This window comes from Tiliqua scincoides, chromosome 6 (assembly GCF_035046505.1).
Source record: "Tiliqua scincoides isolate rTilSci1 chromosome 6, rTilSci1.hap2, whole genome shotgun sequence".
In the NCBI taxonomy this organism is placed as follows: Eukaryota; Metazoa; Chordata; class Lepidosauria; order Squamata; family Scincidae; genus Tiliqua; species Tiliqua scincoides.
Window position 1 is genome coordinate 68,580,384 of NC_089826.1, and position 16,142 is coordinate 68,596,525.

The following is a 16,142-nucleotide window of genomic DNA, read 5'->3' on the forward strand; positions in this document are numbered from 1 at the left end:
TGTCATGAGGATGTCACGAGAATGTTAAGCCTCTGGCTAATTTGGGGCAGAACACTATGGTAGCAAAGGTGGGTTCCCAACATAGTAGCTACAGGGAGCAGCGCAGTAAGTATTGCAGGTGCCGCAATGTGCTGTGTAAGCAGCCCCTCCCACTTGCCATCAGAAACCATTCTGGGCAGCCAAAATGGCTCCAATGGCAAGTGGGAGGAGCAACTTACCTGGCACGTTTTGGCCTCTGCAATACTTACTGTGCCGCCCCTCCTGTAGCTATGCTACTGGTTTCCAAAGTGCCTGGATGAGGGGTGGGCAGTTGCAGAGGATATTTGGTTAGTGAGAAGGTTCACATAACCCTTCTCTGCCCACTGCTACTCCTTCCAACTGCGCTCCAGCCCTGTACTCTCATTACTCTCTACCCTGTGTTTTCCTTGGCATGTGTGGTTGTGCCCTGGAAAGTTCTTATCAAGTCTCTACTGGCAGACAGCAACAGCAGATGTCAAGGGAAAATATGTATACATCAACATCTGTACCAGTAAACTGAAAAAGAGAGTGTCAGATTGCACCCAGGCAATTTGCAATATCATAAGGCAATGTTAAAAGGGTTTAGATCAAAAGCATATTAGGAGAAAGCACTGTTTGGTTTCAAACACTTCCCCCCCCCCCAACTGTTGTTCAAAAGCAGATTCCTTTAATGACAGATCATTATCATGGCTGGGCATGACAGGTATCTGAAGCTGAATGCATAAGCATGCACATTTATTTATTTATTTATTTATTTATTTATTTATTTATTTATTTCCCACCTTTCCTATGCCAGACCAAATGCCTTTTAGCCAATCCCAGTTGGAGTATGGCCTGCTCAATAGCATATGTACCTTCCAAATTAACACATAGGACACAGATCTTCGGGAGCACAAATGGTTGGCAACCTTCAGTCTCGAAAGACTATCGTATAAGCCTACAGCACCCGGTATTCCCAAGCGGTCTCCATCCAAGTACTAACCAGGCCTGACCCTGCTTAGCTTCCAAGATCAGATGAGATTGGGCATGTGCAGGGTAACAGTTGCTGTCACCAGCCTCAAACATATTGATTATGAGTGGATGTACATACTTACAGCTCATTCCTTTAGGTTTCCCCACAACAGCATTCAGCAGTGCTGAACTGCTGAGGGAATGCACTCTCTCTCTCTCTCTCTCTCTCTCTCTCTCTCTGTGTGTGTGTGTGTCTGTGTATGAGAGAGAGAGAGAGAGAGAGAGAGAGAGAGAGAGAGAGATAAGGAGGCTTGAGAAGGGAAACAGAGAACTGTATAATGATTACCTCCAATATCCAAAGCTGGCAACATTTGCAGAAACACCAAGGTATTTAAGCAATTGAAGACAGCAACTGAGGAGATGTGATGATTGTAGACTGGAATTCTTTGTCCTTATAAAACAAAGGCTATTTTTTTTCCAAACAAGCAACCATGAATCAATTGTCTCTGAAACAAGCTCAGGCACCTGATCATATAATCCTAAGACCTATGGGGTGATCGGGATAAGAATGCAGTAGTAGAGCCCTGAATGCAATGCCTTCTTCCTTTTCCCTTATCTGCCCTACAATTCTACCCCAGGGCCAGAACTGGTAGACACACTGCCATCACAAGAATTGAGCCAGGCAGAGAGTAACCATCCTTGGTAGCCTTCTTACAGAGAGAATTCCCCCAAACTTAACTACAAGCATGTAGCCAAGAATCGAGGAGGACTGGATAAGGGTCTGAGTTCAACCAACCACAGGCAGGTAAAGAGATAAAATGAAAAAAGAGAGGTTATTAAAAATACAAGGGGTGGGTGGGTTGGATAATACAAAAAGGAAAGAATAGTAGAATCAGGATTGGAAAATAGCTTGAATGTTAGCAATGCCCAGCTGCAGATTTTAGGGGGGGGGGGGGGAGAAAACAAGCAGGCAAACTTCAAAGCAAAATAATTCCCTAATGCATCTTAGCTAACTGGTCCTTATCTGTACTTACTTGGGACCATAGCTTTCAGGATGTCATTACACCTCTGTGATCCCCACAGAGATGGGTAAGAACTTGACTACACACAGGTGCTTTCTCAGAGGGAGCCAAAATGGAACACATTCAAACATCCTTAGGTAGGACCTTGAGAAACCAACATTTGATGATGTCTTTGTCTTGCCTGATTGGATGTTTTATGACCACCTGGGAATCCATATCTGGCCTTTGACTAGGTTTGGATACCTAGTTGGCTGGTGCATGCCAATCCCAGCAGGTGTTCTGGCTAGGGCCTCATGTTCTTTGGGAAACTAGATGAAGAAGACAGTGTACCCATAAAACAACACAGCACCAGAACCGGCGGACATCCATTAAAATTGAGTGTTGGGAGAGTTAGAACAAACAAAAGAAAATACTTCTTTATCCAGTGGGTAATTAATCTGTGGAACTCCTTGATACAGGATGTTGCAATGACATCCGGCCTAGATGCCTTGAAAAGGGGATTGGATAGATTTCTGGAAGAAAAGTCCATTACAGGTCACAAACCATGATGGACATGTGCAACCTCCTGGTTTTAGAAGTAGGCTACTTCAGAATGCTAGTTGCAAGGGAGTGGCAACAGGATGCAGGTCTCTTGTGTTCTTATGTGCTCCCTGAGGCATCTGGTGAGCCAGTGTGAGATACAGGAAGCTGGACTAGATGGGCCTTTGGCCTGATCCAGTAGGGCTCTTCTTATGTTCTTAGTTGGTGCATTCTTGACTTCGTGTTTCAGGCAGCCCTTCCTTTCAGGAACCTGGACCTGTCAGCAGAGTGGCAACATCTGGTGCAACAGTAGCTGTTGGTTTTTGCTGGGTGCTTGAGTGAAGACCAGGACTTGGCATCCCTGCCTGTTCACCTTCATGGCCCCAGTGGCTCTCCTAATGTGGCCTTTCCCCTTCACTGCTTCAGAGCTGCCTGCCAGCCACTCTCCCACAGCCTTGTAGCAGTGTGTGAAAACTGCAGAGGAATTGTTACAGTTGCTCAGGGCAACAGGAATTTATGATACGTTTTGCATCATAATTTAGAAGCCTGGAAAGAGGAACATTGTGTGCTGCAGAACAGCTCGCCCCAAGGCTCCTCCCAGCATCCTATTGATGGCCCCCTTGCTGCAAGTGATCAGAAGTCAAAATAACCACCTAATAAACAGCTGGTGGCAAGCAAGAAGTGGACTAGATGTACCTTTTAGGTACCCTTGGTTATGTCAGCCCCCCCTCCTGTTTTCCATTTGTGTTTGCTCCTCTGAGTCCCAGTATGAGGTTAAAGACAGAGCTAACAATTCCAGGCCCCTGTATTTTGCCAGGTCTATTGCATTATTTTTTTTCAACATAAAAGATCCTCTGAAAAGGCTTCTAATGGGAGTCCAAGGTGGAAAAACATGCTAAGTTACCTGTTATGGAGGATAAGTCTGAATTTGCACAGAGGGTGTATTGCTAGCTTGAAACTGTTCTGTGTTTCTGCTTTCCACCCCCTCTGGGAAAAGAGGATACTGAAGGGTGTCATTGATTTATCTAATAAGGTGTTAATTTCTCTTTTTTAAACCTATACACAGATTGAGGAGGAAGCAAGCAAGCACGCAGGTATGCAGGTCCTGCTAGTCCCAAGGCCATAGTAAGCCCCCAGTAGCATCCCTGGAACTTCTAGCTCAAATAATTTGAAATGCTTTCTTTTCCTCTGACAAATTTCAGCTGCACCCCAACTGTCCTTTGCAGGATTCTAGGCTGCCTTTTTAGTTCAACAGGAGGGCGTGACTCCGGATGCAACTTGTGTTAGTTGCAGATTACAGGGGAGGCAAAGGGGTAGTGGATTTAGATGCCTTTCACACTGAATCTGATGCTTCCTCCCTCCAGCCCCCTGCAGACATGAGCCACATTGATCTGCTTTCAGCTCACTCAACCAAGAAGCAGATCATCCAGTTCCTTGCTGTGCTCCTTGTATGGTTTTCTCAAACCCCGAGAGAGTGATTTCGGGTTTATATTGTACAGGAACTGCACAGATAAAGGAGCGCCTGCATTTGCACAATCCTTTTAAATAAAACCAGAAGGCCCTCAAGTCCAGGTTTGCAAAAACTGCACAAGAAGCATGGTAAGGGCCCTTTAAAACTCCATAGTACCATGACAGAGGTGGCAGAATCTGGGGATTCTGATGGCCATTTGGGACTCTATATTTCACTATTGAGTGCAAATCACTATCAATCACTCTGATGTTGGCACATTATGCTTTTTACCTTGGATGTGAATATTACTTCAGGTCTTTTCTGCCCAACACCAAAAGAGCTTCAGAAAGAACATTTTCAACACATGAGAAGGAACAGGTGGGGCAGAAGAAGAAGATAAATGAACTAAAGAGTTTAGAGCTGGAGTGTCATGGGCATCGAACACACAGCATGGGGATTTTCCATCAGCTTGAAAGCAAACTGAACACTGGACTTTGGAAACAAACACAGAGCATAGAAGTTTCAGCAACTAGAAGACTTATAAGAAGTTCTCTTGGGGTGATGACTCAGGACCCCAACCACATAACACGGAATTGCTTTTCTTACTTTAACTTGGTAATACATATATGGGATTGTTTAATTCACTCTTGTATTTTTTTTTTTTAAATGAGAGCATTTAATGTAATAATTGTATATTATATACCAGGACCCACTTGATCCTGTTTTCCTGTTGGGACCCACCTAGCTTTACAACAGGAATGGGCAAACCCCGGCCTACAGGCCATTTGGAGCTCACAGGGACCCCCAATCCGGCCTGCAGGGAGCCCCCAGTCTCCAAAGAGTCTCTGGCCTGTCAGAGACTGTTAGAGCCCATGCTGGCCTGTGACTGTGTATGTCTCCATGTGTTTCTGGCTTGGTCTGGCTTGGTCTATATTTTTTTCACTGTGCAAGAGGTATGTGGAAAACTGTTCATAGTTCTTATGTGGTTCCACATGCCTGTATTACAGTTCTCATGCGTATTATAAATAAGTTCAGTAAAATTCATTCATTCATTCATGTAATTTCCATCTCTAATGTATTCATTTATGTAAACTTATTCAAATTTGAAATGTACATTAATTATTTTATTTCTCTGGCCCCCCGACACAGTGTCTGAGAGATGAAGTGGCCCTCCTGCCAAAACGTTTGCCCAGTCCTAAAGCACTAAAAAGCTTACTTTACCAGCTGCTCAAGCCTCTGTTTTTACCCTTTTTACTAAAGGAGGGGACCACTTTCTGGTACATTTGTTGAGCTCCACATTCATCAGATTGGGACCATTCTGTTGTTCTTGCAATCCCCTCCACCTGCCTTCCATAGGAGCTGAGGTAGTCACCTACTCATGAGTAAACACGCATGTGTGGCTCAGTTTTGCTTTCCATAAGGCTCAATAAATTTTCCTTTTTGGGTATTAGCTTATCAGTTTCAGTTTTACAACCCACCAACAATCAACAAGCTTACCCACTCGTAGGTCCCAACCCATAGTATGGAAATTCTTATACCATCTGGTAGGTTTAAAAAAAAAAAAAAAATTCCAGTAGACTTCTGAATACCATTATGGATTGTAAGTCCCTTTTCCAAATTATTGAGAAATCTTGTGCCATGATTGCTCAGCGGAGCCCCCAAGGACAGTTTCCCATTGAGTCCCCATTGGGAACAAGCAAGACAGGATGGGCCTATTTCCTAGTCAAGGGGCCCTATGTTCAAGGACTTGAAATTTTAATCCAATGAAATTTTGGGCCCACAGCAGGTGGAGAGATCCAACTTTTGCAAAACACACCAGATGGTGTCTTAACTATAAGTATTGCTTTATTGTTATGGTTGTTTTACACAAAAAGCAGAAACAGAAGTAAAAGAAAATACTGAAAAATAAATTATGTGCAGCAATAATCCTATGCATGTTCACTCAGAAGTTTTACTACATTCAAAGGGGTTTACTCCCAGGCAGGCATGCATGCATAGGATTGCAACTTGACAGCCCAATCCTATCCATGTCTACCCAGAAGTAAGTCTCATTAAAGTCAATGGGAAAGTGTGAATAGGATTGGGCTGTCAGGCTGCAATTCTATGTATGCTTTCCTAGGCGTAAGTCGTTACAGAAAATAGTGAGATTTATTTCTGAGCAAACATGCAGAGGAATGCACTATATGTTTCTCAAAAGATACTCTGATTTAATGAGAAGAACCCGAGATGTGCAACAAATGCACAAAAAGTGTGCAGGGGTCAGCATCAAGTCCTGATCATATGAAGACAAGGTACTACTCTTTTTCTATTCTCTGGTTAGAATGGGCAAAATACACAGTGTCAGGACAAGCCATAGTTACAGAACAGAATTACTCATCCAGACTCCTGCATAACAAAATGTTCAGTTTCTGCGCTGGGTTATGGTATCTCCCAGACCATTCAAACAAACCACTAAATCAATGTTTCTCAAACTGTGGGCTGTGAGCCAATTTCAGATGGGTCCCCATTCATTTCAATGTGTATTTGATTTTTAATATATTAGATTTGATGCTACCATCACATGTGATTGCATTTGGAGAAATGTTACAGGTCTATACTTTTAACAGGCTACTATTGTATATTGTATTGGCAACCTTCAGTCTCGAAAGACTATGGTATCGCGCTCTGAAAGGTGGTTCTGGCACAGCGTCTAGTGTGGCTGAAAAGGCCAATCCGGGAGTGACAATCCCTTCTACACCGGGAGCAAGTGCAGTCTGTCCCTGGTCTGTCTCCCTGGCTATGGGCCTTCCTTCTTTGCCTCTTTGCCTCAGTCTGTTGGCCAAGTGTCTCTTCAAACTGGGAACGGCCATGCTGCACAGCCTGCCTCCAAGCGGGCCGCTCAGAGGCCAGGGTTTCCCACTTGTTGAGGTCCATCCCTAAGGCCTTCAGATCCCTCTTGCAGATGTCCTTGTATCGCAGCTGTGGTCTACCTGTAGGGCGCTTTCCTTGCACGAGTTCTCCATAGTGCTTTTAACAATGGTTGTCAATGGGGCTTATTCCAGGGTAAGTGTGGATAAGATTGCAGCCTTTGGGATGTTTGGGGAATTTTTTTTTTTAACAGATCAGCAACTGCTGGGCAGCCCAGTCCTGAGCTACCTAGAGAGTGGGGCTGCTGCTAAGCCAAAAATGGCAGCTCTTCAGAGGAAGGAGACTTTCATCCCCTTCCCTTGGGTAAGGGAAGCAGCCCTGCAATGGAGCTACTCAATTTTGCGCCACTCTTGAGCTGGCGCAGAAGCAAGGAGTCCCCTGTCAGACGTGAGGCCTAACACAAGGTTTAACTGGACCCTGAGCTCCACCGGTCCTGCGTCCTTCCCCCCCTTCCCTGCTACACCCCCTCCCAGAACACCTCCTCCCCGCCTCTCCCTACGTTCCCATTCACCCCTCTGCTGCCCGATAGATTGGGTGAGCTGCTGGGACGGTGGACTGCAGGCCCAGCACTGCAGCTGGCCCAGTGCGGGCTTGCACTGGGCTAGCTCCAGCGCTGGGCCTGCAGTATGTGTTGCAGGCATGCCTTACGGCACATTTGCAACACTGCATGCGTGATGTATACCAGTGCGCTGGACCCTGAATGGGGGTCCTGAGAGGGTTAGAAGGGTTCTTCTTTTAATATTTGTTTAAACTTATACTTAATGTAAAACTTTGAATTTACTTAATTAATTGATTTGATTTTATCATATGGGGGTGTTTCCTGCTTGATGATGTCACTTTTGGCCATGACATCACATCCAGTGAGTCCTGACAGATTGTCATTGTAAAGAGTGGGTCCTGGTGCTAAAAAGTTTGAGAACCACTGCCCTAAACAAATTTATTTCTGGTTCAGCAACTAGTTTTCTGTGAGGGGTAGTTGCAGGAGAGAATGTAGGGTGAGGGGCTAAGACCATACTTACCAATGCCAAAATGGACTGCCAAAAAGTCTTGTTGCTGCAGCTACCACTACCCAACACCCCTCTTTTCCCTGGATTGATGGCTTGGGGGGGGGGGCAGGTATTCAAGGGGCTTGACTGGGCTTGTAGGTCCTTCATTTGCTATCCTCAGCTGATTGTATATGGAGTCTCTAGTATCCAGTTGTGGGACAGTAAATCTCATTTTACTATTATTAATAATATCACCATATATATATGTTTTCATATAATGTTCATATGTTCCATACAGAACATTGCATGGAAAAAGAGCAAATCTATGTGGAACCTGAACATAAGAACATAAGAACAGCCCCACTGGATCAGGCCATAGGCCCATCTAGTCCGGCTTCCTGGATCTCACAGCGGCCCCACCAAATGCCCCAGGGAGCACACCTGATAACAAGAGACCTGCATCCTGGTGCCCTCTCTTGCATCTGACATAGCCCATTTCTAAAATCAGGAGGTTGTACATACACATCATGGCTTGTAACCCGTAATGGATTTTTCCTCCAGAAACTTGTCCAACCCCTTTTTAAAGGCATCCAGGCCAGATGCCATCACCGCATCCCGTGACAAGGAGTTCCACAGACCAACCACATGCTGAGTAAAGAACTATTTTCTTTTGTCTGTTCTAACTCTCCCAACACTCAATTTGAGTGGATGTCCCCTGGTTCTGGTGTTATGTGAGAGTGTAAAGAGTATCTCGCTATCCACTTTGTCTTCCCATGCATAATTTTGTATGTCTCAATCATGTCCCCCCTCAGGCGCCTCTTTTCTAGGCTGAAGAGGCCTAAATGCCATAGCCTTTCCTCATAAGGAAGGTGCCCCCGCCCAGCAATCATCTTAGTTGCCCTCTTTTGCACCTTTCCCATTTCCACTATATCCTTTTTGAGATGCGACGACCAGAACTGGACACAGTACTCCAGGTGTGGCCTTACCATAGATTTGTACAACGGCATTATAATATTAGCCGTTACAATAGTATTGTTCTCAATACCTTTTCTAATGATCCCAAGCATAGAATTGGCCTTCTTTACTGCCACCGCACATTTGGTCGACACTTTCATCGACTTGTCCATCACCACCCCAAGATCTCTCTCCTGATCTGTCACAGACAGCTCAGAACCCATCAGCCTATATCTAAAGTTTTGATATTTTGCCCCAATGTGCATGACTTTACACTTACTGACATTGAAGCGCATCTGCCATTTTGCTGCCCATTCTGCCAGTCTGGAGAGATCCTTCTGGAGCTCCTCACAATCACTTCTGGTCTTCACCACTCGGAAACGTTTGGTGTCGTCTGCAAACTTAGCCACCGCACTGCTCACCCCTGTCTCCAGGTCATTTATGAAGAGGAAATAACTAGCCATTTATGCTAGAATTTTGATGCACAAATTCACATGGGTTTTTTTTTGTTTTACTTTTTGTAAAGAGTTGATTATCCAGATGAAGCTCTTTGAAAGCCAAACCAGCAGCGATAACATTAAGGAAACTTCAAGCACAGCTTTAATCGCACTCATGTGTTCTTTATTCAGAGGATTCAAGAGGGCACCTTTACAGGAATAAGTACAATCTGGAAGAATTCAAGGGTACTGTAGCATTGAAGCTAATCAGATTCCATTTCAATGGCTGGGAAAAATCTGATGTGCTATAAGTAATGAATAAAGTGCCCGATGTGTTCAGGTTGGTGGTGCTGGAATCTGTGAGTCATTTGAAGTTGTACCTTTACACCCAGGGGGACGTCAGCATCCTGGATAAGTACAGGCTGGCCTTCAGATCCAAAGGCCTCTGCTGTACAAGCTGGATGGAGTGACTGAAACTCTGCCTCGAGAATTTTGGCAAGCTCTGACGGAGTTGAAATACTGTATTTCTAAATAGATCTTTGGAAGTGGTGCCTAATCCCTTGGAGCTAGTGTGATAGAAACTATTTGGGTCACCAAAATCTGGCTTGATCATTATGGGAAAATGTTCTGAGTGCACGTATCTGTCTACCACCCTCTCTGCTGCTCCGACATTTCTGTGTTGAGGGCTCAGGGATAATTAGCTCAATTACATCCATTTGGTGGTGGTGGGGGGAGTGCACTGTTTTTAACACTGCAGTACAGTTGCAGCACTCTCCCTTTCTCCTTCAGCCCCTTCCTCTTTCATGGGATGCCAGGATCTCCGTGGGAAGGAACGGCCTTGTAATTCAGCCTCCCCTATCGAAGGCACACATGTGTTCAACGTGGCTCTTTCTTTTCCCTCTGGTTTTGTTGTCTTTTGTGTTCGTTCTCTCTTGACAAAAGACAATCAAGACAAATGAAGACTTCATCACCATGATCACAGCCAAGACATCTGGGGAGGAATGGGAAAGACACACACACACACAGACAGAGCAGAATAGCTAGAGAGGAACGGTGACAGCCGGTCTGCGTCATTCAGGGACGGAGGGTTTCGAAGAAGTGAAAGTGGTGTTGTCACCCGTAGGCAATGAGGCTCGATAATGGCACTGAACAGAATCCCTGTTGGTGCTCAATTGTGATCAGGACAGGTGGAAGACTGGAGAAGGCTGTGCGCACATAATGGATGGGGTTTGTGCCCAGAACTATTCAGACAACAAAATGACACTACACCAGTTGTCAGGTGTGTGTTCTCTTGCCTCCTATAGACTATTAACTCCGGAGTTTAGTAGCTTTTAACCAACTTTAAGGAAGGTGGTGATAGTGGCCATAGATTGGTCACTGCTGCTGAGCTGGGCTTAATCTCTCCCTAAAGATATGCCCGGGCTCAGGTCTGCTCAAAAGGCCTTTGCCTCTGTCCTGGAAGGCAATCCTGGTGATACAGAAGGTGGCTGGGTATAAAGTTGAAGTTGTCTCTATGGCTGAAGGGAACCGACGCTCTGTGCATGCTCAGAGGCACACTGCCTATTATTTCACACATTCCAGGGCAGGAGTGGGATTATAGGCAGTTTGAAAAAGAAAACTTCACATCCAGACCTGAGCAGGACCATTCAGTTGTAAAAGAGAGGCGATGGGGGCACCTGCAAGGCCAACCTTCTGTCTTGGGAAATCCATGTCTCCAAGTCAACTTGTGCGTGCGTATTGGGGGGGGGGGGGAAGGCGCTCAGGTGGCTACTGGAAAGGGGGGCTCAGAGGTCCGCCAGGATAAATATGGGATTGCTAGTCATTTCTCGGGGCTGATACCCACTGGGGAGGGGAGGGGGGCTCAAATAAAGTCCAGGAGTTGCTTCTTCTCCCCGTCCTCTCTCCAGACCTCCCTAGAGGCGCCAGGTGAACCCAGAGGAAGTCCGGTGTGGCAGAACCCTCTCTCCGGTAGGGTGGAGACGGGGGGGGGGAGAAGCAAGAAGAAGGGGTGGGTTTGCACCCCTGTTGCCCCCAAGAGGGTGACTGTAGAAGGGGATCGGGGTGGGGGGCGAGAGGGGCTGGTGGGGGAGGCGGGCGCATCCTCGCCCCCCATGTGCCACCACCGGGATCGGGGCCCCAACCCAGCCCAGGCTCGCCCCCTCACCTCCTCCTCCTCCTCCTCTCCGCTTTCTGGAGTGCGCCTGGCTCCTTCGCTCATTCTCCAGGCAGGCAGGCAGGCAGGCGGCGAGGCGGGCGGCTGGGAGTGTGTGTGCGCCGGCGGTGGGTCCGCGTCCCTCCCTCTCCCCCCACCCACCCCGTGCGCGCCTCTGCCTCTCCTCCTCCGGCGGCGGGCTCTCATCTCTCCTCCTCTGGACCAGGCGCTGGACGACGGGGGGGGGACGGGACGTGCGACCCGGCTTAAAGTATGGCCAGCAAAGATGGTTTCTGCCAAGGAGCCAGCCATCGCCATGTCCTCGGGGCTGCTTCTGCCCATCACCTTCATACACTTCCTGTGCCTGACGACCTGGTGAGTAGTGGTGGGACCCCCCCCCCCACGTCCCCTGCCCTCCTATCCCCCTGGCACCCACCACCTGGGCGACTTGGGCTACTGGGCAATGGAAGAGAGTGAGCTGGGGGGGGGAGTTGAGGGGAGAAATCAAAGGCCCCCCTTGTTTCTCAGCCCTCCTTCCCTTGGGTCCCCTTGCCTTGAGACCCCCTCTCTTGGGTCCCCTTGCCTTGACACCCCCTCCCCTGATCTCTTGCCTTGTTTCATGTTTCTCTCTTTCCCCCCACCCCTCATTTTTTGCCCCCCCATACCTTTTCTCTCCCCCCCCCTTGCAGTTTCACCGTGCTCCCAGGACAGTTCAAAAAGGAGGAGAAATTATGGCCAGAGAATTTCACACGCATCCTGGACCGACTCCTGGATGGTTATGACAACAGGCTGCGTCCTGGATTTGGGGGTATGGTTGCACTGTGTACGCTCCCTGCCTGCCTGTCTGTGCTGAGTCTGCCTGTGTGTCTTGTCTGTGGGGGAAAAATAAACCTGCCTTAGGTATGCCTCTCTGAACAACCACCAAAAAGTAATGATGATTTTGTTGTTGACACCTCGCAGGCGTTGTTGAACCCCCTTTTCCTCTCCCCCAGCTCTCCAAAACCCTGTCACTTTTGATGGGAAAGAGGGGAGGAGTGGGGGGGGAGGGAGGCCAGATAGATCCTGCTGATCCCCCCCCCCCACAACAATTCCAGTTTGTGGCACCGAAACCTGCTCTTTTCCTGCTTGACAAGCTCCAAGCCACCCACTGGTTCCAGCACCACTGCTCAGATCTGTTTCCTGGGTGCTTCTTAGGCTGTATTCAGAACAAACCAGCCTGCCAGGACATGGAACAGGAGTCCAAAGGAAGTTTGGCCACCTTCTCGGAGTCCAGCTCACATACCCTTTGGGGGTTTGAAGGTTGGCAAGTAGGAGAGCCATGGATGGGCCGGCCCTGTGCCAGTTTTGGGACCCCTCTTTCCTCGCTGGGTCTGCCACTTCGAACCAGAGAACACAGGGATTGTGTCACCCACCCCTCTCCTCCCTCTCTTTCAGTGGGTCATGCACACATCATGATAGGAGGGGAATTGGGAGTTGCTCGCCTGGCTCCTGGCACTTTGGGGGCAGCAATCACTTGGCAGTCTGTCAAAGGAGAACAACTGCAGCTGCTGCTCCTCTATTAAAAACACACCCGCACACTCCGGCACTCCAGCAGAGATGGTGGTGGTGGTGGGGAGATAAATAAATGCTTGAAATCTTGCACCTGCATCTGGCTGGAGCTTGGCAACCATGTTCCCATGAAGACTCCCATCTCTCACAGATGGTAGCTGCAGAAAGTGTCAATGCAAGAGTATTTGTGCTCTCCCTGAACTATTTGAGCTGGGGGGGCTATAGGTTCAGTGTCTCTGCTCTCCTGATTTCCCAACAGCAGTTCCATTTGGTTTCATTGCCATCTCTTAGCCCCCCTCCCCCCGAGGCTAGCTACACTTGCTCATTTTATCTTGATTTTGTGAGTTTGGTGGCTTGAAATGTATGTCAGTGCCAGGACAGATCTGTGAGCAGAGGAGGTGTGAGTTGGAGTGGTGACCCTGTCTCTCCAGAAAGTTCTCCAAGCCCTGTGGGGCGAGGAGGGTTAACCACACTGCACTGGCCCCATCTTTTTTCCACGATCAAGTGTTGAAGTTTGCTTTCTCCCAGCTCTTCCACATTCATGGAGACGGGTAGATGTCAAAGTATAGGATGAAGTGATGAAGATATTTTGGGGGCTACTATGCAACCAGCGTCGAGCAAGGACTTTGCTTAGGCTTGTTCTGCGAAAAGATTTGTGCTTCTTTCCTTAAGTGCTTTCTTTAGACATGTGATACACCTACGCGGGCATCAGTGCCAACAATTTCCATATATGCTGTTCTCCAGTGCAGGCATAAACTTAATAGGAAGCAATGTGCCTCTTAACAGTCTCTGCTTATTTTGGACATCCTTTCAGGAGAGTAGGGCTTTCTGTGGGCTCTGGTGGAGAATATGACACCAACCTGATCAGAATGTCAGAGATAATCAGTTATACAAATGGCCTTGTGCCGTCTGACTTTCCTAGTCTTTTCATGTTTTTCTCCTAGGTGTGTGCCAAATGTTGTTGCCGGAGCACAAACATCAGGCATTTGTGGGTGCATAAGTGACATGGTATGTTTCTGGGCCAGCTTCTGGTCATGCAAACTTTTGTAACAGAGAGCACTTTGCCAGGAACAATAAAAAGCCACCTGATTTTCTAGAGCCAGGCTCCAAAGAACTGTGCCACATGCCCCAAAGGGCTTCAACATGCAGTTCTTGAACAGCAGTCACATTATAAAGGTTCAAAAGGAGTTTGCACTACAGTGCAATGTTTCTCAAACTGTCAATCTTAAGTGGGTCCCCATTCATTTCAATGTGTACCTTTACTTTTAATATATTAGACTTGATGCTGCCATGGTATGTGACTGCATTTTAGGAAATGTTATGGATTGGTGGTTTTAACAGGCTACTTTTAACAGTGATACGCAATGGGGCTTACTCCAGGGTAAGTGTGGATAGAATCGCAGCCTTTGAGATATTTGGGAAATATTTTTTAAACAGATCAGCAACTGCTTGGGAGAGTTAGGAGGGTTCTTTATTTTAAATACACTTTTAAACTTATATTTATTATACACTTTTAATTTAATTAATTAATTGATTGATTTGATTTTGTTGTATGGGAGGGTGCTATTCCAGCTTGATGATGTCACATTCCTGCTTGTTGATGTCACTTCCGGCCATGATATCACTTCCAGATTAATGACATCACTTCCAGTGGGTCCCGACAGATTGGCATGCTAAAAAATGAGTCCTGGTGCTAAGAAGTTTGAGAAGCGTTGCAGTATAGCATAAAAGGCTACTGTTCAAAGTCCACTGAGCATAAGTGTTTAGCTGTGCTTAGGCTGCAATCCTAGACACACTTACCTGGGAATCAGTCCCATTAAACTCAATGGAACTTACTTCTGAGGAGTCTTGCGTAGGTTTGCTATGGACAGCCATTATTTTGATCTTGACCGTTATGTGGAACGCCATGGGGAAACATGCCCTTTTGGGTTTTAAATTTCAGATAGGTTGAATCACAAAGTATTGTTATATCAGTTTAGGCATATGTGTTTGACTGTTGAGCAGCTGGAGTTTACAGACAGTTGTAATGCCCCTGGAGCTTGAGATCTTGGGGTTGCAGACTGTTCTATTGACCTCAGAACTTATGTTTGTTGTCTCCTGCTGGCTGGTTTCTTTTTTTGTTGTCTCTTGCTGGCAAGTCTTGCAGGTTTAGTAAATTTCAAGGGCTGAAAAGCAGGGTTAGAACTGAAACCAAAACAAATGGAAATGGTAATGTTAATTGTCTGAAGTGGCTTAAACATTTGCACTAGTGAGTAACTATAGGGCGCACTCCAGAGAAGTACTTGGGCCAGCGCAAGGGGCCTCCTTGTGAGTTGGCAAGGTGAGGGCGTGGAGGTTCGCTGGCCTGCGGAGGAGTGTGGGCCTGTGGAGGCTGACACAAGCCTCCATGCTGACAGAGTCTTGCTTTGGCCAAGCTTGACTGACGCAAGACTACAGGGTGGGCGGGGAGGAGGCGGAGAGAAGTCTAAGGAGGCGTTCGGAGCAGGTGGAGGGCGGGTGGTTGGTGGCCCAGGGTGGGCAGATGGGGAGTGGGAGACGGGACAGGGACCTGTCAGTTATTCAGGATCCCAACCCTTGTTCCTGGGGAGTTCAGAGCAGCTTCAAGCTGCTCTGCTCTCCTCAGACTTGTGCTACTTCAGGAGGCGATGCAACTCCAAGGAGACTCATAGTGGCCAGGGTGGCTTACCCAGAGGTAAGGGGAAGACTTTCCCCATACCTCTGGCTGAGCCAATTTGGGCCCCTATCCTGCGCTGGATACAGCGCAAGCCTCTTGGCTTTTCTTGGTGGAGGCTTTTTTTGTACCCAGCGTGTAATTAGTTTGTGGAACTTTTTGCCACAGGAAGTAGTGATGGCATCTTGCCTGGATGCCTTTAAGAGGGGATTGAACAAATTTCTGGAGGAAAAATTCATTACAGGTGACAAGTCAAAGTAGGTATGCGCAAGCTCGATTTTAGGTTATGCTGCCTCTGATTGCCAGATGCAGGGGAGGGCACCCGGACGCAGGTTGTGCCTGTTGCCTTGTGCTCCTTGGGGTATTTGGTGGGCCACTGTGATAAACAGGAAACTGGACTAGATGGGCCTTTGGCCTGATCCAGTGGGGCTCTTCCTATGTTCTTATGCCTGTTCCAGGGCAGGATAGGATTGCACCCATAGTCTCTGAGTGATTGACCATAAGCTACCTAGATATTGAAGAAACAG

At 47.2% G+C, this 16,142-nt stretch overlaps 1 protein-coding gene and 1 pseudogene across 1 annotated transcript in view; one reads left to right on the forward strand and one right to left on the reverse strand.

Moving 5' to 3' along the window:
- Window positions 1-952: 952 nt before the first annotated feature.
- Window positions 953-1,071, reverse strand: LOC136656575 (5S ribosomal RNA; annotated as a pseudogene).
- Window positions 1,072-11,682: 10,611 nt separating this feature from the next.
- The window catches only part of GABRA4 (gamma-aminobutyric acid type A receptor subunit alpha4), a 69,949-nt gene continuing 65,489 nt past the window's right edge, over window positions 11,683-16,142 (forward strand). Inside the window, exons 1-2 of the mRNA XM_066631648.1 lie at window positions 11,683-11,771; window positions 12,086-12,204. Coding sequence (XP_066487745.1) covers window positions 11,683-11,771; window positions 12,086-12,204 — 208 coding nt within the window. The remainder of the gene's footprint in view (window positions 11,772-12,085; window positions 12,205-16,142) is intronic.